Here is a 27,039-nt window from a genome sequence, read left to right on the forward strand (position 1 = left end):
CCATTGGCATCTTCCAAAGCCCAATTGTCATTGGCATCCTGAAAAGCTCAACATTCAAAGCCCAGTCTTTATTGGCATTCAACATTCGATTAAGTCCAAAATTATTGGCATCCAAAGCATGGTATTTACCAACACTTCATTTCATGCATCCATCATGCATTTCATATAGTATTCGTTAATGCTACGCCTACAACCAAATGCATATCATGCATCAGCAAATACACATATACATACAATCAGTCACACATACACATATACATACAATCATTCACACATTCATACATACATACAATCATTCACACATTCATACATACATACAATCATTCACACATTCATACATACATACAAACATATATAGATATATACATGCATGCATACATACATACATACATACATACATACATACATACATACATACATACATATAATCATTCACATATACATACATACATACAGTCATTCACATGTCCATACATATGTTCGTACCCATGTGCAACATGCAAATAGAATCATTCATACATACTGCATTGACCATCATGTGTCTTGTTTCAATAAATCACAAAAAGAGTCATCCACAGTGTATCCGGTCCAGAGATGTCTCTATCATTCATACAAAAAGAGTCATCCCCAGTGAGTCTGGTCCAGAGATGTCTCTATCATTCATACAAAAAGAGTCATCCCCAGTGAGTCTGGTCCAGAGATGTCTCTATCATTCATACAAAAAGAGTCATCCCCAGTGAGTCTGGTTCAGAGATGTCTCCATCACTCATACATCACAAAAAGAGTCATCCACATTGAGTCTAATCTAGAGATGTCTCCATCAAACATATTCCGAGTTGCTTCAGTTGTATCCCTTTTCGAATACAGGGATAGGAAGGTCCCCAGTCGAGCTCATTTCTCATTGGGTATAGAGTCTTTTTGACTATTTCTCTCCAGTTTTTTCCTGGATCGAGTTCTAATTTCAATCAGCAAGCGACAATCTCTTCATTTTGAGTAGCTTGCGTACCAACACATATATTCTCAACTTCCCTGTGTGATGTCATTCCCAGTATATCTGGTCAAGAGATGTTAATCAAGAACTTTTCAAATGTCTTCTCGTTATGAGAAATCTGTATTTTCAATCTAACCTTCCTATATCTCCTTTGGAGTTCCTGGCAGAGTTATGTATTCCCTTCGTGGAAGTCCCTCTTCTTTTTTGTTATTACCTTTTATAAGCTATCCATATGGTAGTAGGTAATATACATATCAAAACCATCCACATGTTGGTAGACAATTTTTGTCATCTATTTCTGCTAGACTATCCATATGTTAGTTAGCAATGTTTGTCACTCGTCTTTTATAAGCCATCCATATGTTGGTAGACGGTGTCTCTTTTTGTTATTACCTTTTATAAGCTATCCATATGGTAGTAGGTAATATACATGTCAAACCCATCCATATGTTGGTAGACAATTTTTGTCATTTTTGCTTCTGCTAGACTATCCATATGTTAGTTAGCAATGTTCGTCACTCGTCTTTTATTAAGCTATCCAGGCGATAGTAGACAGTGTCTCTTCATTCGTCACTTGTCTTTTTTAAGCTATCCATGCGATAGTAGACAGTGCTTCATCATTCGTCACTCGTCTTTTTTAAGCTATCCATGCGATAGTAGACAGTGTCTCATCATTCGTCACTCGTCTTTTATTAAGCTATCCAGGCGATAGTAGACAGTGTCCTTTCATTCGTCACTTGTCTTTTTTAAGCTATCTATACGATAGTAGACAGTGTCTCATCATTTGTCACTTGTCTTTTTTAAGCTATCTATACGATAGTAGACAGTGTCTCATCATTTGTCACTCGTCTTTTTTAAGCTATCCATGCGATAGTAGACAGTGTCTCATCATTCGTCACTCGTCTTTTATTAAGCTATCTATACGATAGTAGACAGTGTCTCATCATTTGTCACTCGTCTTTTATTAAGCTATCCAGGCGATAGTAGACAGTGCTTCATCATTCGTCACTCGTCTTTTTTTAAGCTATCCATGCGATAGTAGACAGTGTCTCATCATTCGTCACTCGTCTTTTATTAAGCTATCCAGGCGATAGTAGACAATGTCCTTTCATTCGTCACTTGTCTTTTTTAAGCTATCTATACGATAGTAGACAGTGTCTCATCATTTGTCACTTGTCTTTTTTTAAGCTATCCATGCGATAGTAGACAGTGTCTCATCATTCGTCACTCGTCTTTTATTAAGCTATCCAGGCGATAGTAGACAGTGTCCTTTCATTCGTCACTTGTCTTTTTTAAGCTATCTATACGATAGTAGACAGTGTCTCATCATTTGTCACTCGTCTTTTTTAAGCTATCCATGCGATAGTAGACAGTGTCTCATCATTCGTCACTCGTCTTTTATTAAGCTATCTATACGATAGTAGACAGTGTCTCATCGTTTGTCACTTGTCTTTTTTAAGCTATCCCTGCGATAGTAGACAGTGTCTCATCATTCGTCACTCGTCTTTTTTAAGCTATCCATGCGATAGTAGACAGTGTCTCATCATTCGTCACTCGTCTTTTTTTTAAGCTATCCATGCGATAGTAGACAGTGTCTCTTCATTCGTCACTCGTCTTTTTTAAGCTATCTATACGATAGTAGACAGTGTCTCATTCATTCGTCGCTCGTCTTTTTTAAGCTATCCAGGCGATAGTAGACAGTGTCTCATCTTTTTCCATCTACCCTTTGTTAAACTATCCATATGATAGAAGGCAACTTATCCCAAGTAAAACTACATTGCTTCACCGGTGGAGTTGGATCATTTTCTTCTCCCTATCATTGTTTTTCTCCCTCAGTCGGGTCACTTTTTTTGGCTCACCTATAAATGTCTCTGTCCCCAGTAATAAAAGTTTGTCTCTTGTGATTCCACTTTCTCCCAAAGTTCAAGGTCTTGTATTTGCATTTGCATTTGCATCATAAGCATTCTCGGCATCTTAGGTCCAAAATTGTGTATTCTGTATTTAAGTCTCTTCAATCTCGTCAAGATGAAGATTTCAATCTTCATCTCTCCGGATGAAGAAACTTAAATAGGGGCATCTGTCATACCCCAATTTTTGACCTAAGATCCCACCTCATGTCCATGTGTCATGCATTTTTGTCCGGGATTTTACTTCGTTTTTTCTTCAAACGAAATTTCGGCAGAGAGGTATTTTAAAATACCTCATTTTGTGTTCATTTATTATTTATATATTTATTATTATTATTAGTTTGTTTTTTTTCAATTTTTATTTTTATTTTATTATTCATTTTTATTATTATTATTATTTATTTATTTGTTTTTTATTTATTCCTTTAGTCCATTTTTTTTTTCTGTTTTTTTAAATAAGTCAAAAGTCAAAGTCTTGTTTTTTTTTTTGGGTCACGGTCAGTGTCTTCTTCCCCAAAGGGGGAGATTCCATTTCAACTAGCAAAAGGATTTCTCTGCATTTCCTCAATGATCCAAAACCCTAAAAAGTTTGGGTTATAAAGCAGATGAAAAATCAGAGACAAGGGGGGGCAGCCGCAGAAAATTTAACAGCCCAAAAAAACCCAGAAATTAATTCAAGCATAGCACCTGTTCATCACCATCATTCATAGTAAAAAACCAGAAATAGAATAATCCACAGGTCAAACCACCAAACCCTAGTTCTTTTCTCATCAGAAAAACATCAAAAAAATCCATAACTCATCACAATAAACTGAAATCAGAATCCATTCCTCTATTCATCATCATCCACATTCAAAATCAAAACTGAACCCAAAAAAATAAAACAAATAGAAATCGAAATCGAAACTAAACTAGAAAAAAATCCCAAGTGTGTTTCGTTTCTTTTGTTTCCTGATCTGTTTGGGGTTTGAGGGATTGGCCGAGAGAGGGAGAAGCCGTCACGGCGGCGGCGGAGGAATACCTAAACAATTGAAACCGAGAGAAAACAGAACGAGAGAAAAGAGGAGAGATTTGAACGAAAACGAAGGAAAAAACCAGAGAGGGTGAGAAATGGCGAGCAGCGGCCGAGAGTGAGAAAGAAAGATGAAACCGCCGCCGGGAGAAAGGAAAAAAAAAGTGGGAGAGAGAGGTTTGGCCGGCGGCGGCAGTGAGAAAGAGAGAAGAAAAATGAAAAATGAGATTTTTAGGGTTGGAGGGTATTTATACCCTGGTCTAATCCCATGTGCGCCTGTCCATGGCATTATGATGCAACCGCGCGCCATTAACCATCTGATGTTAATCAGGCATTCCTGATTCCTTTCTCTCGTGATCAGATCTGAGCCGTCTGATCTATCAGACGGCCAGGATTGGTCCTGTTTTTTTTGTTTGCTTGTTTACACGCCTTGGGCCTTATGGACTGGGCCTACTCAGGTTTGGCTATCCCCACCCCCCTGTTTTGCTATTAACACCTCTGCTATATTTTTTTATTTTATTTATGTGTTCTATTATATTCAAATGTCATTTAATTTATTTATTTTTGTACATTATTTATGTGTTATATGCTATGTTCAAATATCAAAAATGTCAAAAAAAATATGTCATGTTATTTGTTTCGTTTATTATTGCTTAAATATCAAAAATGCAAAAAAAATTTTATTGTGTTTTTTATTTTGTTCAAGTCCAAAGGGAAAAGGGGATTTATTCGTTAACCTCGTATTGCGATTATTTTTGCGCATTTGCTTGTTCACCTTTTTTTTGACCTTGGAATAAAAAATCAGTTTTGTTCAAATAAAAAAGAATGAAAAAAGGAGTGGTTTGGCGGATGACTTTTTACTCTCCGGTGACTTCGGGTTTCCTGCCGGATGGCTTGCGGTCCGAATAACCGACGTTCTAAAAATACAAATTTTTCTTAAAATAATAAAAGCAAAAAACATTCAAATATTTTTTTCAAAAAAATAAATCCTTTTTATAATAAACTTCGACTTTCGTCGAGAAACCTCTTTCAAACCTTTTTTCAATAAATGCTCTAACACACTTAAGCATATTTAAATATTTTCACAAAGACTAAAAAATACAAAAACAATTCAAATCTTTTGCCGCTTGGCTTTTCAAATTCAAACCTTTTCTCAAGAGAGTTTAGACGTGAGTCATCTCTAGTTGAAATTCATTTTCCCACGACATATGGCAGGAAAAGATATAAACTTTTCAGTATGTTCGTGGTGGATTTAAAAGGAGTTTAAACTTAAGATGACGACTCGTCTTTTCTCCTAAAATCAATCAAACAAATCACTCTTTACAAATTTTACCCCGAACTACGAGATTTTGATCCCTCGCGGGTACGTAGTGCAAAAGACCTTGTGTCTTCCCAATTCAAAATTAATAAAACTTTTTTTTGTTTTCTTCTTTTCTTTTGAATATCCCAAAATTAATTCTCTCATCGTTGCCCAATTATTTATAAGCAAATTTTACAAGCAAAACATTTTTAGCACAAAATAATACATATTTTACAAGAGGTTCCCGTAGAGTACTACGGATACATAGGATGCTAATACCTTCCCTTTGTATAACTAACCCCCGAACCTTAAATCTCTAAATTTTTATTATGGGTTTATTCGATCTTTTACCCTTCCCTTGGATAAATTAAAGCTCGGTGGTGAATCATAATTTTTGAGAACCAAAGCTAACCAATAGCTTGGCGTCCGAAAATCACCGCGACAATGATGTCCTGTAATAAGCATTTGTGAACAAAAAATTGAATTGAGCAATTTAGATTTTTGCACAATTTAGACACTGAAATGAGATTAAGGTGAAAGCCAGGGGAGTACAAAACATCAGTGAGATATAAAGATTCTGAAAATTGAACATTACCAGCATATTGAACAATCACGGAATTACCATTAGGCAGTTTAATATGCACATGTTTGATTGGATAAAATGAACTAAAATGATGATAAGAGGAACACACATGGTCATTAGCACCAAAATCAAGCAACCAATAATCATGATCTGCAGTTAAAGAATTAACATTGGTAAGTAATATACATGAATAAGACTCATGAGGTGGATGACCTTGTGTCATAGGAGAAGCAGAAAACTGGTTGGTGCTAGAAGAAGGAGCAGAAATCTCAGATGTGGGAAGCAAATTTGTTTGTTGAAGCAAAGCCATGAGTTGACCAAACTGTTCCTGAGAAATTGAGGAGCTAGCACTAGATGAAGATCCACCTTCAGTGTTGCTGGCAGATGCAGGGGCTTGCACAACTTGAGTGTTAGCAGCATTAACACTTGATCTGTTCTTGTTAAAGCTTGGATGTCCATGCTTTTGATAGCAAAACTCCACTGTGTGACCACTACTGAAATTCTGGCACGCAGTAGAAAGATGTTGTGTAAGACGCTACAACAACCTGTGAAGCAATATATCACGCTGAAAGAATAAAGTGCAAATAATTAAATAACACAAAGGTTTGTTAACCCAGTTCGGAGCAACTCTCCTACTCTGGGGGATACCAATCCAGGAGGAATCCACTATAGTAATGCTAGTTCAAAGTTTCTCAGCAAACGCCCCGTTTACAACTTCTCGCCTAGCCAATACCCGTGCTATACTCTACCTAGGAACTCCTAGATATGAGACGCCCCGTCTCACTCCTTACGTTTACAATAACCAATATGTTACTCACCGTAATAGAAACTATGAATCACTTAAACAAACATACCTCCGTGCTTAAAAGCTTTGGAGCAAGTTACACAACCTATTCTCCGTGCTTAAAAGCTTAAGAGAATTAAACAATACAACTCAATAAAATCAGTCCTAAACTTGCATCAAGATGACACAAGGAAGGCTCACAAATCATAAGAAACAAAACACCTAAACCCTAAAACTCACGCTTTAGTGAACATGGTTTAGAAAATACACACTTCAATAAGCTTGGGTCTTCATGTATTTATAGCCTTGAATTGTCTTGATGTCCAAGCTAGGTCTTCAAGTAAAAACGGCTGCAATAATCTCGGCCAACCCTAGATTATTTTAAAAAATATAACTTGAAGATTTGACAAAATAATTCTTCCAACAAAAGATTTAGTTCAAAACAAAAATATATAAATATATTTTTGTGTTAAATATTTGAAGCAATCTTTCTTTGCTTAAGGAACAAGGCGCGCAAGCATGTTTAGCACATGTTTTGTAATTTTTCTGAATCAAATCTTCCCAAAAGATTTTGCATAAAAATTTTGGGCGCGCGCAAGTCTTCAGTCCCGACGTAGTGATGCTGCACAACATGCTCTAAAGCATCTCGTCCAGCATGTTCGCTAATAGTTAGTTTTTGCAAAATTGTAGCCAACTTCAAAAACCCAACAACTACGATGACAGAAAGTACATTGGCGATTCAAGTTCTTAGACTGTGAAGAATAAGCAATACCTTTCCCTTTGGCTTCATACCTTTGTGCAGCATTGATTAAGGATGAAGAATCATCGGGAGAAGCAATGGACTTGTGATTACTCTCTTCTTGAACCACAAGAGAATAAACCTTGTTCATAGTAGGCAAAGGATCAAGCAACAAAACTTGAGTTTTGACAATAGAGAAATTATCATTCAAACCTTGCAAAAATTGAAGAACTTGATCCTCATGACGGTAATTGCGAACCAATTGCATAGCAGGGCAACGACAAGGATGAACACAGATACACACAGGTATAGGGCGATGTGAATTGCGCTCTTCCCAAAGAGCTTTCAATTCAATGAAGTAATCAAGAACAGATCGAGTACCTTGTTTCAAATTGTTGATTGAAGAACGCAGAGTAGCAATATGAACGCGATCAATTTTGGAAAACCTCTCATGAAGATCTTGCCAAGCTTCAATGGCACTCTCATGGAAGACAATGGTAGAAGCGATTTGGTTAGAGACCGGATTCAAGATCCACGAGTGAATAAGGTGATTACAGCGTTCCCAAGAAGCACGATTCAAATCATGGATCGGTGGAATTTCCGAAGATCCGTCGACAAAACGAAGCTTATTCTTGGCTCATAAAGCTCGCTGCATCGAGCGACTCCATGCGAGAAAGTTTGAACCGATCAATTTGGGAGTGACGACCACAGAATTAGGTCCTTCACTAGGGTGAATATAGAAAATTGAATCGGTATCTGGTGGCGGAAGGGGAGGAGCAACGCGAGGAGGCATGGTGGAGCAAAGGATCGATGAAGAAATTGGATGAATCTATGAAGAATCGGTGAATTTCGCGAGAAAACGCGATAAAGTGTGAGAAAATGGAGAGAAAATTTCTAACGAACTTTGTAACAAACTCTGAAGGCTCTAGATACCATATTATGAGATAAATGTGGAAATGAAGCTAATGATTTTCATTACTTTGAAATGTGATTACAATCGGTTTATATAGTGTAACTAGTATCTTCAGTAGCTATCATGTACTAGCAGACACACTATATAACTACTCAAAAATACAAGTAACTGAAATGTAACTAACTACCAAACTTAATCTATATTAGTTTCTTTCTCACTTTGATCCTCAACATGATTTAACAAATTGTACCGCAAAGATAATTCGTCCATCCTAGAGTTGTAACAAGAGAAAACCCATTTTTCTCTCTAAAACTCTAGCCATTGTGTGGTGGCAAACCATGTTACTTGCCTCTACATCTATACTCTCTTGTTTTTCTATGAATAAAGTAATCACTGTTTATAGAAAAATATATGCCAAAAAAATAAAAAACAAACATGTTTTAAAATAAAACAAATCTAAGTTAGAGTGTCCTCCAAGTGGACAAACATTATATCTAGGTATTTAACTATTGTAGAAAAGACAATGACATAATAGGTTGATTTAGATATAATAAATCTTACGAAGAGAGCTTAGAATTATCATCATATTGTTCAAGTGGACTTGTGGTTAACTGACCAACAATTGTCTACTTGAACATAAGGATTAAGATATGGCTCAGTAGAGCCATTGCTTATAGATACGGCTGTACTGGTTACAATTCATCGTTAGGAATAATAGGAATGCGCATGAAATGGAAGAGGGTAAAGCATGTAGGAAGCATAGATTATACTTGGGTAGGGGCAGCTCCCAATGCTTCTGTTATGTCAAATTATGCAGAAAATTCTGCTACTAATTGTATTATGTTTGGCTGTGTTCCAGCCTTTTTCTAATGAAAGTATGTTTCCTATAAAAAAAAAAAGCCAATTAGACATATGACTCTTTTTTTTTTCTTTGACTAAAAATAAGGATTCATTCATTCAAATTGAAAATACATAGATCATTACAAATTCAAGATTGCTAAAAACTGAAAAAGGTGAATCTACAAACAAACTTGCAGCACCTAGGTTAATAGCATACAACGGCATCATTAAAGTGCCTACAAATATGACAAAGTAAAAGTCACCGGAATATTCATACTCACGGATTTGCAACGTTGACGTCCAAGTCTTCAAAGTCTTCAGATCTGTAATGAGTTGACGTAGATATGCCAATTTGAATCAACGAAACACCGTAATGAAAAACCAACAAACGCCGCACAAGACGACCACAAACACAACGCCGACAAGACGACGACAAACTTAAAAAACAAAAAAACAAAGAAGCAAATCTATGTGGATAATCACTTATTTAATTGAAAAGAAAAGTAAAAATAATTTAGAGGGGTTATTTTGGATCAAAAATTGACCCTAAAACCACCCCTCCTGGGTGGATGCACAAAAAGAATAAATTAGGGTTTAGGGGAGGGGGGAGAAGGGGGCGCATATGACTCTTAAGGGTTACAGATTTTGGAGAAAAACAAATGCCTCGAGCAATTTGGGCAGGAAATTGAAGATATTAGTTTTATGGTTATTAAGATTAAGATATATAAAACTAAGATATATGTTTATTAACTTCACATGAATTTTGGGTTTAAAATCTATCACTATTTTGTGCTCTATACTCAACCTGATCTGTAGCCTAACTCACTAGTTACATGTCCCTAAATCAACTACCAAGTTGGGATTTAGTATTTAGGTTACTAATCCATAGGAAATTCATTGACAAAAAATAAAGTAAAATAAAATTGGTTTCAAAACGATCACAAAACAATGTATAAGGAAAGTTGGCAGGCAGTCTACAAACTCAAAAATCACATATGCACGTTAAGACGCAAGTGCTGATACAGTTATTTACATAGTCTGAAAGCATTTCATTTTCACACCATCAAATTTTCATATATCCAATCTCTCATAATTACATAGGCTTGTTCAGCATCATCATCTTCTTCCAGAGATCCAGGTCGGTGGGCAAATCCATGACCTCTACCTGGGAATATCACTACTTTGGAGCCTCTATCAATTTTCATTTGAATATTTTTTATCTCACCTACGGTACAAAATGGGTCATTGTCCCCTAAAATAAACAAGACAGGAACTTTTACATCAGAAGCAATAAGGGGATCTATCTTTGTACCATAAAAGGAGATTCCAGTACCAAAACAAGCGCCTTGGTCTCGGGCTAGCACCTCTAACACTCGACCACCTCCAAAGCAAAAACCAATTATGCCAAGTTTTTTGGTAATTCCTGCAGTCATGAATTCATCAGCTAGCCATTCTGTCCATGCAGTAATGTCTTTCGCAACCCTCTCAGGGTTATGTCTAGCAATCCACTGTTCAAACAGAGTGTTTGGCTGGTCCTTTGTCCATGGATTTCCGCGAAATAAGTCTGGAACTAGAATGCTGCAAATTGATGCAGAAGAAATAAATAAATATGTTAAGAATGATCACACAATGTGCATTTTGAAACCAATACGCTGAGGATAACTAGAGTTGAGAAACCAACTTGAAACCATTGCAAGCTACCCGATATGCAAAATCTCTTGTGAAGGAATCCTCAAACCCATAAATATCTGAAAGAAGCAATAGGCCAGTTCCATTATTATTCTTGACTGCCTTGAACAGATAAGCATGAATATTATCATCGCCATCCTCCAGCGAAAGCTCCTCTCCACTGACTAATTCGCAAGCTTCATCGTTTATCCCACTTTCCACATTCAGTACCCTACATGATACTTTTGAGTCTGCAGCATCTTGAACTGAGGTTTGAAGATTCACTTTGCACTTTTTCTGAAAACAAACTGAGGAATTGCATTCAACAAGGTAAACACAGTGCATAATATAAATAATTAGCTATTAGGTATATGATGTAACTAAGGAATTTCAGCTAATTACTAGCTAGGAAAATTCAAGCATGAACTAAATTTGATCTTAATTTCAAGATTAGGTAGAAATAAGTAAAAAAATAACCACTCCCTAAACGTGTGTCTACACAGCTACAAAGATCAGCTACAAAAAGACAATAAGCAGTGATGTGTCTAGTTGATCGATTTAAACATCTAGTGTTCAGGGAGGTCAGACAGCAGACATGCAAATAAATAAATAAAAGAAATGATTCCATTTTGAGCTGGATAGTTTGTAATGGATTGCAGGTTTCTATAGGTTTGTTTACTGGTGGTGATTTTTTGAGGCAGACAAATCAATATGGTTGGGGAATGTTGTTTATATATAGCCAAGGCAGCTTAGAGCATTTCTAAGTTTCACTTATTACAATAAACGTCAGATGATTATTTTTACCATAATTTGATGTCTTTACATTTTACATACAATGAAAGTAGAATGAATTTGGGTATCATTCATTCCATCTCACACTAATTAAGAAGTAATAATGAAATACTAAAATCCAATTGAGTATTTGAGTTGTATGCTACCTATCCCGACACAAGACATATGGATACATTGAATTATGTGGCGTGTTTGTATGCATGTAAGTATATATATGAAATGAATCAAGCGAGTGTAAAGTGAAGGGAAGAAATAAAGAGAACATATGTACTTTACATACATATATAATGGTCTTGGAAGGAAATGGCAGTGACGAACGAGGATGGAGGAGAGGCTTTGCGATGCTTGATGATGATAATGCAGCACAAACGCAAAAACTTGCTCTACCTGCTCCTGCTGCTGGCCCCATCTTAATTCGTTTACTGCTTTGCTTCCTAATCCTAATGCCTAGCTACCTCTCTCAATAATCAATCAATAAATATCTTGCTTTTTTTTTTTTTTTTTGTGTGTGGTTGTAAGTGTAATGTAATAAAGTGTAAACCAATCCGAACGCATCACAAACAAACAAACTTAACTCTTGAAACTTCTTTTTTTTTAAAATGTTAACCGGAGCAAACGAGCTATAGTAACATTATTTTGAAATTTGTGTGATTAATATTTTAGAATATAAAAGTGTTATTTATTTTTAATGATAATTTTATTTATTTATTTTGGAAATCACAATTAGTATGACTCTTAATTAAATAATTAATTGACTGACTTAATTTTAAATCACAATTTCAATGATTTGAGTTGAGCCACTTCATTTTTCAATCTAATACCCTTTACTTCCACATATTCACATTGAAATTGGTTCAATTTTGAAGTTGCGATTCTACCCGTGTCATGTGTAGAAATAATTTTAACGCGGTCAAATATATACTTTTAGTATAATTGATTTTGGAGTAATCATTTTGCTATTCCAAAGAAAATTTAAAGAGAATGTAAATAAAAAATTTAGCAAAGGTGGAGAAAATTTACGGAGAAGATTGAGAATTTTATGATATATTTGATTTTTTTTAGAAAAAGAAGGCTAACGCCCTATTTGATCTTTAAATAAATAGTTAAATCAACATTTTTGAAATAAATGTTTTTTCCATAATTTTTTTTAATGAATAAATACGCATCATTTGATTATAAGAAGATTTTCTACCTTCATAAAATAAAGAAAAATGATATTTTGACACATTTTTTCATACACAATGCATATATAGGGGTAGTTTTGTAATATATTTTCTCATTTAGTTTATTTTTCCTTTGATTTCTCTCCTGTATGTATATTGTGTAAGGAAAAATGTGTCAAAATATCAATTTTTGAAAATAAAATCAGAAAAATTAAAACTATAGTAAATTTTAATTTAATGGTTATAATCAATGAAAGTTGGACTCCATCGCATAATAATAATAATAGAAAAAAGAATATGCAATGTCAATCAATATCAATATGTTTTCCGTCACGTCACCCCATTTCAACCACTTTCTTAATATGAAATAGCAAAATAATAGTTATTTATTGGATGATTGTTTCATAAAATTAGAAGTATTTGATAACAAGCTTTTTTCACCAGCTTATAGCTTTTTTCAGATGTTATTTCAAGTAATTTTTGAGCTTATAACTTATAGATTTTTATCTTTCATTCCAATTTTAATCTCATTATTTTAATTTCTTAATTTTTTTAATAAAAAAATTAACCACCAATAAAAATAACTACTCACTCACATAAAATAACATTGTACATTTATGTCATTTAATACTTATAATATCTAAATTTACCAAACACTTTAATTTTAATAATAACAATAATATTGTCCCAGAGCTTGACTCAATTGTTTTTTTATTTTTTATTATAAGCAATATTAGTTGTTAATTGTTAGTATTATAATGTTAGGATAATTTTTTCTTTGCAATGACTTGAGCCCTGACTCTCCAGCTCCTTAGCCCTTAGCTCAACTAGTTTAATCAATTGAGCTACTCATCCCACCCCGTTTGACTCAATTGGCTGGACATTGCATTATACATGTAGAGGACATAGTTCAAACTCTGGTGTGTAATTTTTAGTCGTTAGACTATTCGACAAAAAAAGTATTATTATATAATAATAATAATAAATAAAATATTATCTTCGACTTTCCCTCCTCTTGCAAACTTTGGGCGTAGTTTCCCTCAATATTATTCTCGTTCCATTTGCATAGTCTCAGATACTTGAAATTTTGTTCATTCGTTCCTTCACAACTCACATATCCCTTTGCCTACTTTCATAGATCTCGGATTGTTTGAGGTTCAGGTTAGCATTCTCGCTGATTTTGCCTTTTTGAGTTTTTCTAGAGATTGCATGTAAACTGTTTGAGAAATGTTCTTGTCAGTTGTTTGTACCGAAGATAATGTGGGTTAGTTGTTTGTAAGTAAGACTATTGTGTTGTGTGTGTTGCAAAAGCTTTTACTTGAATGTGTTCAACATGTTCTTTTCAATCATCCACTCCCTCCCATCACTGTTGCTATTCCTTCCCTAATTTGGAATCTTTTCTCTCTTGCTCATCCTTATCTCCTCAATATGTGATCAGTTGACACTTGTCTCACTTCTTCCTCAAACTATATTATGCTAGGTGTATTATGCCTAACATATTTTAGTTCATAACAGTCTTCGTTCAAGTTTAGCACCGACACTTCAGATTGAAGATGTGTTTGGTGTCCGACGCTAACACGACACTGACACACATGTGGTTACATTCAAATATACTATTTTCGCAAATTATTACCGTTGTTAGCGTCTATGTTGGTGCTTCATAATTTGAGCTTCACCAAGTCAAAAATTATTATGAGCAGTCTATATGAGTTCTAACATGATGAGGAAATGATGTATGTATGAAATTTGATACTGATTGGATGAGTTTTGAGCCCTCAAATGAGATGCTAAAGGTGCGTGCTCTTTGTTGGAATTTCTGTGAGAACTGTTTTTGTTTGTGATTTTATGCACTATTCCGTGAGCAATTAATTCTAAGTAAAAGCATGGATTCTAATGTTTTACGAATCTGCCTCATTTTTTTGAATGGACATTTTCACGAAGGATTGAGTGTCATAAGTGGTGAACATTGTATGATGTTCGTGCTGAATATTTTTGTAAAAGTCGTCTGTTTTGAATTTTCCTAGACTGTTTGATGATGGTTTTTTATGAAATAAAATTATGGTGATGATTCACTATGTGTTGCTGGTTTGCCATTTTTTTATGGTTTAGATAAGGCTTACCCGTAAAATAAATTGTTGAAGTTAAGACTGCATGACATGTGCTGTGCAGAATTTTCTATTAACATAGTTTTTATGGTTATTATGTTTCTCTCTGGTTTAACTGAAATGTCTATAATAAACTGTACGATAGTACAGTGTCAGGAAAATGTGTTTAGATTTACTAGACTTTATTTCAAGTGCATAGTAGCTTGAAATTCACAAGTACTCAAGTTGATGTTCATGCAGACATTTTTCCCTATTCAGATGATTTGTGTGCGAATGATCAATGTGAATGCTTGTGTGATTAATACACATTCATATCATTATCATTGACTGGAAAATTTTGTCTAGGACAACTGATAGAACACCAAGATCCAGTATGCTAGCTAGCCCAATTATTGGACCCACTTTACATGAACACTCTTTCTATAAGTAATTAGACTGGGAGAGAAGAAGAGTTAGTGGCATTTAATGGAAAGAAATCAGTCATGAAAGAGAAAAGGAAGGGGTGAGGGAGGGTATTCATAGTTGATAAGAGTTTGTTTAGGAGAAATATCTCTCTGGTCTAGGAGTTCTCTGCAACTCTGGTTTAGTCTTTGCTGCTTTTCTTTCCATTTTTCAACATCGTAGAGCTTGGCTCATCACATTTCCATCAAATAATATACAGTTTTCTTTATCGAAATTCTTGAGTTCTATCAACAATACTTAGTACGAATCCAGTAAAAAGAGGCGGAGAAGAACAATGTCAGAATTTGGTATGGCTAATGTAACAGAATTGTCAAAAAGAGTCCAGGAGGAGTATTACCTTATCGCTGAGCAGTTCAGTTTATACTTTGATTTGGTAATTACCTAATATGTAAAGTAACTTATGATGAATTCTTCTTTCAAATTGTATATTTTAATTAGTATAGAATATGCATCTAAGTAGGGTGTTTCAGTTACAATTTACAGATATCCAAAGCAATCTTAGCATCTGTGGTTATGTGTGGTACTTTTTTTTCCAAAAATATTGCAAATATTTATTTCTTCCCCCACTTTATATTATTAGAAGAATCCAATGAAGATTTATTCATGAGATTCTTGGTATCGACTTGAGGAGATTTTCCTCATATGTTACTAGAGTATTATAATAATGACAACAATCGTGATAACTAAGTATGCGTGATAATTTATTAAAATTTAACAGGCGGACTACCTAACCTGTGGGTTGGCTTGACTCTCATGGGCTTATGAGCCGGTGGACTTTTTGGCCTTAACCCTGAACCTTAACCCATATGGGCTGGGGCGAGTATGGGAGACTTTACCATACTGCGGCTCTAAATGTATAAAGCCAATGCTCTTTTGAGGAGTTTCATTGAGTTTCACTGTTGCAGTTTGTTAAAGCCAAAATGCTTATTGAATTCCATTTTGATGTTTGATTTGAATTTCTAAGAAACGGCCTGCCAATTTGAAACCTTCATTTGTTAGCGTTAGGCCTTTCTTGCATTTGCCCTCATATTTGCAACTTTGGCTAGTACATCCATTTTCCATTGTTGTATTTAGCGATATCTACTCTGTGTAGTTCTCAACTCATCTTCGTAATCTTAGGGGAAATTTGTAATCCAGTGTGTAGTCCAATCAAGATACTCAACATGTATGGGAGAAAAGCTTGCCAACTTGTGAAAGAATTTGCAAGTGGAGAAAAGGGCCAGCTCACACCATTTAATGTAAGTCCAGGTCTTCATTTTTTTTAGTTAGACACTCATTAATTATTATATTTTAATTGTTGGTTTATGTTAGAACTTGCTTGTGTTATGGAAAATGATTTGCATTATTGATTTGATTGTAAACCTTATTTTTGCATGTACTCCCTCCATTCCATATTATAAGGAAAAAAAATCACTTTTTATTATCCCAAATTATAAGCAAAAAACAACTTTTTATCATTTTCAAGATTTACTTTTATTTATTCTCATAAAATTAAATGCAAATTGCATTTAATTTACTCTCTCTCTTATTTTCCCCATAATCAATAACTAATTACTCTCTCTCTTTTTTTCCCCATAATCAATAACCAATAAGAATTTTTTTTACATCTTCCCATGAAACTTTTTTCAAGGAAAACACAAAAAATCATACTTCAAATTCTCACATTTTACTTTTCTTAATAAGTGTGATTTTTTTTTTTTGCTTTTATTATGGGACGGCTCACGGAGGGAGTATTATTTAGCAAAACTTGATATTCTTGTGTAAAATCAATTTAAGATGTTCCCACACTATACCATTGGTATTTTGGCATCACTAATGATTTATGGTATTGCTACATGTTATCTCGTGTCACTTTACTCTTAATATTTATCTACCCTGGACCTTTTTCCCATACTCTGATGAAAACTTATTAACCAATCTTTATACTGTGTGAATACGTGCTTGCTTTTGCTTGATACTTTTTCCAATGATCTTGTAGAATGACTTGTTTGACCAAGTAGTTGCAGAATGCAGCCAACACCACGGTGAGCTCCAGTCCTTGATAAGGTAATGGTTAAAAATAATGTCCTGATTCCCTTTTTCCTGGTGTGTCCATTTTCTTTCTTTTGGAGTATGATATCTCACATGGGTATGAGTTTTGTTGAATTTGTGCCTGAGTTGGTCTAGCCATATTGCAAAGTTAAACGTAAGGCAATACAGTGTCTTGCATATTTTCCCATATGGCATGAGTTTAGTGTTGTGTAAACAGGAAGATGCAGGAAGAAGGCTTGGATGTCCAAACTGCTAGAAATGCTGACCACTGCGGAGCCCTCATCCACCTATTTTCTATAGTCCGAAATAAACGTTGTCTAACAGCCTATGTGTATGTACCACTTTCAAATGCCACCTTCCTTTCCTATGTAGTTACTATATTTTGACTCTGAACATATCGCCATACAGGTATAACCGAGCAGAAACTATACAGAACTTGTTATGGAAGATAGGGCCCGTGATTCCTAAAGAAATTGAAGAGAAGTTTGATCATTGGGAGGAAGAGTATTTCAAGAAGCATTCTTCAGCATTGAAATCTTATATGTCAAAAGTGCTGGTTGATCTGACTGTGGTAATCTCTCCCTCCCTTCTCCCTCACACACATCCACAGGTGTACCTTCACATAAGAAAAAGGTATTGCCTTATGTTACAAATACATGTATCAATTTATGTCTTCATGATCTTTTATCTGTAATCAATCCTTGCTCTGTAAATTTAGCTTTGGTCTGCTTATAATTTTTAAAGGTACCATATGGGTGCATCTCAGCCATGTGTTATACGTAGTTCAATAGTTCAATTGATGTTGATTCAACTAAGGAATGTTAAGCATCTGTTTCAGAAACTTTTATGATTCTAGTTATACAAAGGGGACCATCATGTGGATTTTTGTATTGGTGCACCTTTAGTTCTGTCACTGGACAGTTTAATTCACATTAATTAAAGAGAATTCCATTGACAACAGTCTTTGGGGATTGAGAAGCATGTATCTTATCATGTTAAAACTACTGGGCTTGGTTGTTTGAGGTCCTCAATGTGTTTCTTTTAGGTTTCAGTTATTGAATAGCTGGTAAGAACACCAATTTGAAGGTGGGGAACAATGTTTTGCAATGCATCATCCATATACTATTTATATCTATATATTTATTTATTTTTAAGACCGATTTTGCTGAGGGCACATGACAGTTTCCTAGAAGCAAATTAACATTGAGGAAAGACATGTCAATTTATGAGCACCCGACCACTTACTGTAGTGCAGTGATTAGTTGCTTAAGACGCGAAGTCAGAAGTAACTACTAACCAAAACACAGTATCAGTTGTGGTTTTTCAATCTGCTTCTAGCCCACTTTTACTTTGCAGTTCCTTGTTGCAGAATGAAGTTGTAAGTTAACAATAAATCCATGAATTGCCATTCACGAAATCTGATTTTGATAGGATATGGTACCACCAAAAGATCCATACATCCAAGTAAGGGTTCTTGAAGACATAAGAGAAGGCATAGTACTTACTGATGATAAGAATCTCAATTTTGCCCGCCATTCAATGCATTTTCTGAAACGAACTGATGCTGAGAAATATATCCCACGGGTAATTATCTTGTAACTTATAATTTGCATTCCAAATAGTCTAAAATGCCACCTAACTATTTTATTTTCTCTCTACAGGGCTTAATGGAGGAGCTCACCGGTTGACCTTCTAGTCCTTTAACTGGGACAAAATGTAGATGAAGATGAGTATTACAGCTTTACCTTCATCATTTTGATGTAGGTTCTCTTGTTGGACCACCCACAAGGTAAATTGTCGGGCCTTTTTGACTCGTACTATTAAAAATTTATTCTTAAAAAGTGTTATTTGTTATCGATTAATTATACACATGCATATTCGCAGCAGGTATAAAATCATCCGATTGAAAGATTAAAATCACAAGCAGTTGGTTCAGTTTTGATGATTTCTTTATAATATTGATCTAATATAATTAAATGTAGTTTAGATTCAATCGAATTTTGGTTTGATCCAATTTACAATTTTAAAGATAATACTGTTTTTTGGGATGCCTGAGTTTCTCTCTCAACTTGAAAATGCTCTCTCCTCTCAAATTCTCGGGCATTAGATCTCTGTATCTTCCCATCCAAACTTTGATTTTCAAGATGTAGACTTGTAAGATTAAACTTTGGAAGAGTTAGGCTTACAAATTGGAATTTGAATGCAATGTGACATAGATAGATCTTTGGTCTTTTTCCCATGCATCCTTTCTGTTTGTCGGTCAACAACCAACCACATATAGTTTTTTTAAGTCTCTTCTTTGGAGCTTGTTCTTGGTCCCTAAGGCATGCAATGTTTTATCTATATTTTACTGTATTGTCTATGCTATTGTTTGTGAAAATACTTTTTTGTCGGTCTGAATGCTATTGTTTGGAAGACTATATTTGACTGCAGTGTATGTTTCATGAAAGTACTCATGTTGGTGGGAATCCCGAGCTTTTTGGCCTAGCTCTGCCACCGAGTTGAGTGTGTTTTGTGTGCTGTCAAAGTGGAAACCTCTTTGCTCTTGTTTTTGCATTGGGACTTTGCTTCCTTGGTATCGTATGCAGTTTTTAGTTGGCTGGGTTTAGTTCTTGTGCTTCCTCCATTATATGTCTGCAGCAACATCAAACGAGAAAGTTAGAAAGGGTTTTTGGTTGATTCGGCATGTGACAATTTGGCTTCTTTGGAAGGCAAGCAATGATATGATGTTATCAAATGGAAGTCGTCTTTAGTGGATGAGATTCATGTGTAGTCGTGGAGATGGAGTGTTTTGAGTAGGATGAAGATGAATCACTGCTTGTTCTTTGAATGGTTTCATGATCCTTGTAGGTGTCTATGGATGTCACGACCCAAACCTCTAATCGTAATCGGCGCACGAACTAATAATACATCCTCATGAGTAGGCTTGTTCATGGTTCAGTTCAGTCAAATACTTGAACCGAACCGAATTGAACCATAACAATGGTTTAGAAAACCAAACCAAATTGTTATGGTTTCTAGCAAACTGAACCGAACCGGTTAATCGGTTAACCGAACCGAATTGTTAAGCACAATATAACTGTACTTATGGTTCAGTTAACCAGTTAATCGAACTATTAAGATGTACTTATGATGTATTGAATTGATGTCTTATGATTCAGTGAACCGAACTGTTAGCTATATTGAACCATACTAATTTTTCTCTAGTAACATTTAGCCCCTGAATCCCTATTTTGAGATCAAATTGAAATAATAAGCCACTATCCAACAGCAGGATCCATGCAAACCCATCCATGAACTTGACTATCTTTATGTCATCTAATAAGCTAGAGTAGTAAACAAAGTTGATAAAGGTAAAAAAAAAAAAGTAGATAACTAATGTAAAATGGACCTCTCCTTTAAGTTCCGGTTCTATAGGATTGATGAGTATAACTGCTTCTAGATAGGCAAGTGTTTGGCCTCATGGCGGTACTCTGTCATCTGAAAGAGGCATATTCCTTTGTCTATTATCTGTCATTGCCATATAATGGAATATGTCTCCACCATCAATTAGTTCCATCAGACATTTTAATTAAGAACTTGTAAGGCTGTTTGAGAGAGCTTATGGAAACTACTTATGACATATCTTTAAGTTGTTTTCAGCTTATTTCAATAAGCTTTCTATAGCATATGAAAACAACTTTTAATTTATACGAAAACAATTTGACTTTATTATGTTGAAAGTCGCCACATCAACAACACCACACCACCACACCCCTCAACTCAGAACTGTCGCATCCACCACCACCACTCCAACTCAGATCCGTCGCAGCCACCGCCACTCCATCAACACCAAGACCACAACAAACCCCCGAATCCGCACTGATCCACCACACCCACCGGAAAACAAGAACACCCTGCCAAAACACCAACACAAGATCTGAACCAACAAGGTCCAGATCCGCAGCAACAACAACTTTCCGGCGCGGAAATGACCAGCAACAAGGAATAGGGAGGCTCATCGATCGATGACGATGAAGAGCTCTCCAGAAAGGACAATGAACCATCACCACAACACACCAAAACTGCCACCAACACCAACAAAGCTGCGCCGGCCCCCAAACCACCAAAGTGAGCCCTCAGCGGACGACACCACCAAATACCACTGTCTAAAAAACCAGATTTGGCACCACAAAAAGACAAACGAAAAAATAAAAAATACAACCCACCCTTCCGAACGAATCACCAGACTGTTCAACGAAACAAAAACCAAGTTACGATCAACCACCGTCGTGGACGGAGGCAGAGACGGTGGTGAAAACAAACAAGTAGATCAGGAAAAACAAACACCCAAAACTGCAAAGAGAAACAACGAACAACCAAAGCCGCTATAGAGAAGCAACGACGGCGGAAAAAAATCGGTAAAGAAGATAGAAACAACGGCGGAGAAGGGAGTAACACGAGTGAACAGTACCGTGCGGAATGAGAGGGGTTTAAATACAGTGGTGCGGCCGTGAAGGGCTAAGCACCACTGGATTTGAAAGCTACATCTTGGAAAATAAATTTGGATTGGCGGAGGAAGGAGGTGGTGTGGTTGTTTGGACGGCTGATAGACTAGAGAGAGGGGAGAGAAAAGATTTTTAGTGAGAGAAAGTTTTTGTCTGACTAATATTGTCTCACAATTACTTCATAATAGTAATCGGTTTAAGTTTAATTTGGCATTCAAAGGACCCATCCCTCCGAGAGATTCGGTTGAGTGTGTTTTGTGTGCTGTCAAAGTGGAAACCTCCTTGCTCTTGTTTTTGCATTGCGACTTTGCTTCCTTGGTATCGTATGCAGTTTTTAGTTGGCTGGGTTTAGTTCTTGTGCTTCCTTCATTATATGTCTGCAGCAACATCAAACGAGAAAGTTAGAAAGGGTTTTTGGTTGATTCGGCATGTGACAATTTGGCTTCTTTGGAAGGCAAGGAATGATATGATGTTATCAAATGGAAGTGGTCTTTAGTGGATGAGATTCAAGTGTAGTCGTGGAGATGGAGTTTTTTGAGTAGGATGAAGATGAATCACTGCTTGTTCTTTGAATGGTTTCATGATCCTTGTAGTTGTCTATGGATGTCACGACCCAAACCTCTAATCGTGATTGGCGCACAAACTAATAATACATCCTCATGAGTAGGCCTGTTCATGGTTCAATTCGGTCAAATACTTGAACCGGACCGAATTGAACCATAACAGTGGTTTAGAAAACCAAACCAAACTGTTATGATTTCTAGCAAACTGAACTGAATTGGTTAATTGGTTAACTGGTTAATCGAACCAAACTGTTAAGCACAATATAACTGTACTTATGGTTCAGTTAACCGAACTGTTAAGATGTACTTATGATTTATTGAATTGATGTCTTATGGTTCAGTGAACCAAACTATTAGCTATATTGAAACATACTAATTTTTCTCTAGTAACATTTAGCACCTGAATTGGAATCCCTATTTTGAGATCAAATTGAAGTAATAAGCCACAATCCAACAGCAGGATCCATGCAAATCCATCCATGAACTTGGCTATCTTTATGTCATCTAATAAGCTAGAGTAGTAAACAAAGTTGATAAAGGTAAAAAAAAAAAGTAGATAACTAATGTAAAATGTACCTCTCCTTTAAGTTCCGGTTCTATAGGATTGATGAGTATAACTGCTTCTAGATAGGCAAGTGTTTGGCCTCTTGGCGGTACTCTATCATCTGAAAGAGGCATATTCTTTTGTCTATTATCTGTCATTGCCATGTAATGGAATATGTCTCCACCATCAATTAGTTCCATCAGACGTTTTAATTAAGAACTTGTAAGGCTGTTTGAGAGAACTTATGGAAACTACTTATGACATATCTTTAAGTTGTTTTCAGCTTATTTCAATATGCTTTCTATAGCATATGAAAACAACTTATAATTTATACGAAAACAATTTGACTTTATTATGTTGAAGAGTTTGACTAAAGAAATTGAAGTAATATCATAATTTCCTTCTTAATAATTCAAATAGCACATTCATAGACATTTAAGTATAACATTTACATAATAAGTACTCGATAGTAATACTCATACAGTCATACTAATCTGCACAATATAAGATACTATCTCCATTTTGCCAATATAAGAAACCTCGTGAATTGTTCAAGAGAGATGAGAATGACTTAATTGTGAACCAAAAGTTAACACTAGCAGAAGCTATTGGAGGAACTTCAGTAAATTTTAAAAGTTACAACACTTGACAAAAAACAATTGTTATATATAATCTCTAATCTCTTCTTGATCTTCTTTCTTCTCTAATATCTTCTTTCTTCCTCCTACGAGTAAACTCAACTTGCAATGTCTACTACGTCATCAAGGCTAGATATTGAACATGTTATCTCTACAAAAACAAAACAACTCAGTTCATATAAATAACAAAACTTCATCAAATATAAACAATGGGAATGATTGGAGCATAGTTAATGTACCTTGCTCTAATCTATGGACCTCGTCGATGTCCTCATGAGAAAATAGTGAGAGAGATGCTCCTTTCAACCAGTCTTGTGTACAAACAAGTGCTTCCACCATTTTCGGTGTTAGGCAAGTACGGTAGTCACTAACAACCCTTCCACTAGTGCTGAATGCAGACTCTAAAGCTACAGTAGTGGTGGGAATAGATAGCACCTCTCGTGCTATGCTTGCTAAAATAGGATATTGATGACTTCATGTCATTACTCTCTTTTTTGAAGCAAATACAAGCAAATTTGTATGCTTTTACCATGTTTTTATCACAAAATTAAGAAGAAATTGCATTGAAGTATGAGATGGCTTGGATTACTGTGAAAATAGGAATGAATCATCGATCTAGGAATAATTGTTCAATTAACTTTCAGTTAAGAGATTTCGGTTTGTTAATTGAGATTAAGGATTAAAGTTCAAATTCCTCACTTGATCATAAATCATCCTAAGAGATTAGGAATTCATGATCAAGGGAGAAGATTATGTTAGCAAGACATAAGACATAATCATCTTTGCTTAATCTAATCATGAAACAAATTTAGTAATTTTGTTAACATACATGAGATTACCGAGATAAGTTGTAATTAGATGAAACAAAAAGGTCCGATCGACTTCCCTTTATTAGTTAAATCTTATTTTCTTTTCGAAGTTTTATTATTAAACATCAAACTAAGAACAAACCCCTTTTTACAATTATGTCAATTTACACAAGTATGTTTCCAATTAACCGTGTTTGATTTCATACAATCCCTGTGGAAAACGATTTTTATTTTACTACTTGACGACATTTAGTACACTTGCTAATTATCTATCAGATACCTAGTTGAGTTGGCTTTCCAACTGATGGATTGTATGGTACGTGTACGTTATCTACTTTAAAATATGATTCAACTTCAGTCTTAGGATCATCCTTATGGCCAATTTTTTTTACTATAGTGACACATAATATCCAATTTGTTTACATTATACACATAACGAAAGTTTCAATACCAAGCAATGTTTTAATAACCGGAATTCTTTTTTATAGCAGCCGCCTCTCCCCTCCCCTAAACCCTAATTTATTCTTTTTGTGCATCCACCAAGGAGGGGTGGTTTTAGGGTCAATTTTTGATCTAAAATCACCCTTCTAGATAGTTTTTCCTTTTCTTTTCAATTAAATAAGTGATTATCCACATAAATTTGCTTCTTCGTTTTTTTATTTTTTAAGTTTGTCGTCGTCACAAGATCTTGTGCGGCGTTGTGTTCGTAGTCGTCTTGTGTGACGTTGTGTTTGTTGTCGTCTTGTGCGGCGTTTGTTGGTTTTTCATTGTGGTGTTTCGTTGATTCAAATTGAAATATCTACATCAACTTATTACAGATCTGAAGACTTGGACGTCAACGTTGCAAATCCAGGAGTATGAATGTTCCGGTGACTTTTATTTTGTCATATTTGTAGGCACTTTCATGATGCCGTTGTATGCTATTAACCTAGGTGCTACAAGTTTGTTTGTAGATTCACCTTTTTCAGTTTTTAGCAATCTTGAATTTGTAATGATCTATGTATTTTCAATTTGAATGAATGAATCCTTATTTTTAGTCAAAAAAAAAAAATACCAAGCAAAAATCATCACACATAACAATCATCATAATTCACAAGCAAAAATCACAAGTAAAAATCACAAACTCACACAAACTGAACCCATAAATTAATACCCAAAAATCATATGAACTGAAACCCATAAATCAAACAAAATGGTTAATATCTTGTAGAAGTCAAATGCAAGTAGCTTTATCGGTAAGAGTTACGCCGAAATCAAACGAACACGGATGGTAGAAATCAAACGAACTGAAACCCAGAAATCAATACCCAAATAAATGAACAGGGATGGTTCGATTTCAGATTTTGGGAACTTGTTTTGGTTCTGTTTTTTATTTCATACTTTGGGAATTTAGGGTTTATGATTTGATTTCAGATTATTATTATGGGTTTATGTTTTGGGGTAACAAAGAGATCTCTATAGGAAGCTGTTATGTTCGTGAAAACTGAAAACTAGTAAGGTATGCAGTTCGGTTCAAACGGTTTAGTTTGGTTATTAACAGTTCAGTTCATAGTTAGTGAATCGAACTGGATTATGGATTCAGTTCATAGTTAGTGAATCGAACTAAATTATGGGTTCGGTTCATAAATTTATGAAACGGTTCGATTATTTTTGGTTCGATTCGGTCTGGTTTTGCGGTTCAATTTAGTTCATGGTTTTAAATGAACAGTCCTACTCACCACGTTTAATACCCTCTACCTCATGTCATACAACTCTAATAAAAAAAAGTTTATTAAGCTTCAAAATACCCTTTACTTCATAATTACCTTCACGACTTTCCCCCCTTCACTCTTTTCCCAAAAGAAATGAAATATCCATTATTATAGTTTTGAAGGAAATAAATGATATAAATGCACATCTTTTTAGAATTAGTTACATCATTTGAATATTTATACACTAAAACTATAGTACTTGTGATCTCCATTTTTTATAGGAAATGGAGAGGATCTCTTCTCCTTCTCTGGGGAGTTTAGATTCACTTCATTTACTACTCCTCCATTTAGGAGAGAGATAGACACAATAGAAGATTTGTGGGATCTACGTGGGACTCACTTTTAATGGGTGCCACAAATCTTTTCTTGTGTCTATCTCTCTCCTAAATGGACGATAAATGGAGGAATGGTAAATTGAGTGAATCCAAACTCTTCTATGGAGTATGCTCTCCCAGTCTCCCTCGCCACTGAACACAGAACACGCCAGCCACCACCTCGCCACTGCAACACGCCGGCGCCGCCACTAACTTGACCCCCGCGAATTCCCACGCAGCCACGCTCGCTCCCTCTCTCCCACCACCACCACCTGTAAGTTCTGTTTTCAATCTCCTTCGATTTTTGAATCTCCACTCTGTTGGTTTGTTGTTATTATTGTTTGATAATGAATGAATTTGGTTTCCCCTTTGATTTCCCAATAACCCGAATCAAACTCTAACTCTGATTTGGGTTTTCAAAATAGATTATTTTAGGGTATTTATTTATGTACTGATATTAGGGTATTTAAGTGTTGAGTGCATCGCCCTTCAAAGATTGCCAAATACTCGTTCACATCTTCATGCTTTTGTTTGAACTTTATGTCTTTAAACTCATGTTTTGATGATCTTTTCATATAACACAAGCCATAAATTCCAACAATCACTTGCAAAGTAGCTCAAATTAGTCCTAGAACTAATATCA

General features: G+C 35.3%; 2 protein-coding genes across 2 annotated transcripts; one reads left to right on the plus strand and one right to left on the minus strand.

The window, feature by feature from the left end:
* Positions 1-9,966: 9,966 nt before the first annotated feature.
* On the minus strand, positions 9,967-11,972 carry LOC123899884 (carboxymethylenebutenolidase homolog). Its single transcript, XM_045951138.1, has 3 exons — positions 11,810-11,972; positions 10,751-11,034; positions 9,967-10,647 (listed from the first exon to the last, which is right to left on the minus strand). The coding sequence occupies exons 1-3, from the start codon at positions 11,936-11,938 to the stop codon at positions 10,125-10,127; spliced, it is 936 nt and encodes a 311-aa protein (XP_045807094.1). The 5' UTR covers positions 11,939-11,972; the 3' UTR covers positions 9,967-10,124.
* A 1,807-nt stretch (positions 11,973-13,779) lies between these two features.
* Positions 13,780-19,950, plus strand: LOC123899885 (DNA replication complex GINS protein PSF1-like). The gene is made up of 8 exons (XM_045951139.1): positions 13,780-13,853; positions 16,379-16,497; positions 17,238-17,305; positions 17,508-17,621; positions 17,699-17,861; positions 18,722-18,874; positions 18,952-19,079; positions 19,724-19,950. Exons 2-7 carry the CDS (start codon positions 16,423-16,425, stop codon positions 18,976-18,978), a joined length of 600 nt encoding a protein of 199 aa, XP_045807095.1. The 5' UTR covers positions 13,780-13,853; positions 16,379-16,422; the 3' UTR covers positions 18,979-19,079; positions 19,724-19,950.
* The last annotated feature ends 7,089 nt before the right edge of the window (positions 19,951-27,039 follow it).

Source organism: Trifolium pratense, linkage group LG7 (genome assembly GCF_020283565.1).
Source record: "Trifolium pratense cultivar HEN17-A07 linkage group LG7, ARS_RC_1.1, whole genome shotgun sequence".
Taxonomy (NCBI): domain Eukaryota; kingdom Viridiplantae; phylum Streptophyta; class Magnoliopsida; order Fabales; family Fabaceae; genus Trifolium; species Trifolium pratense.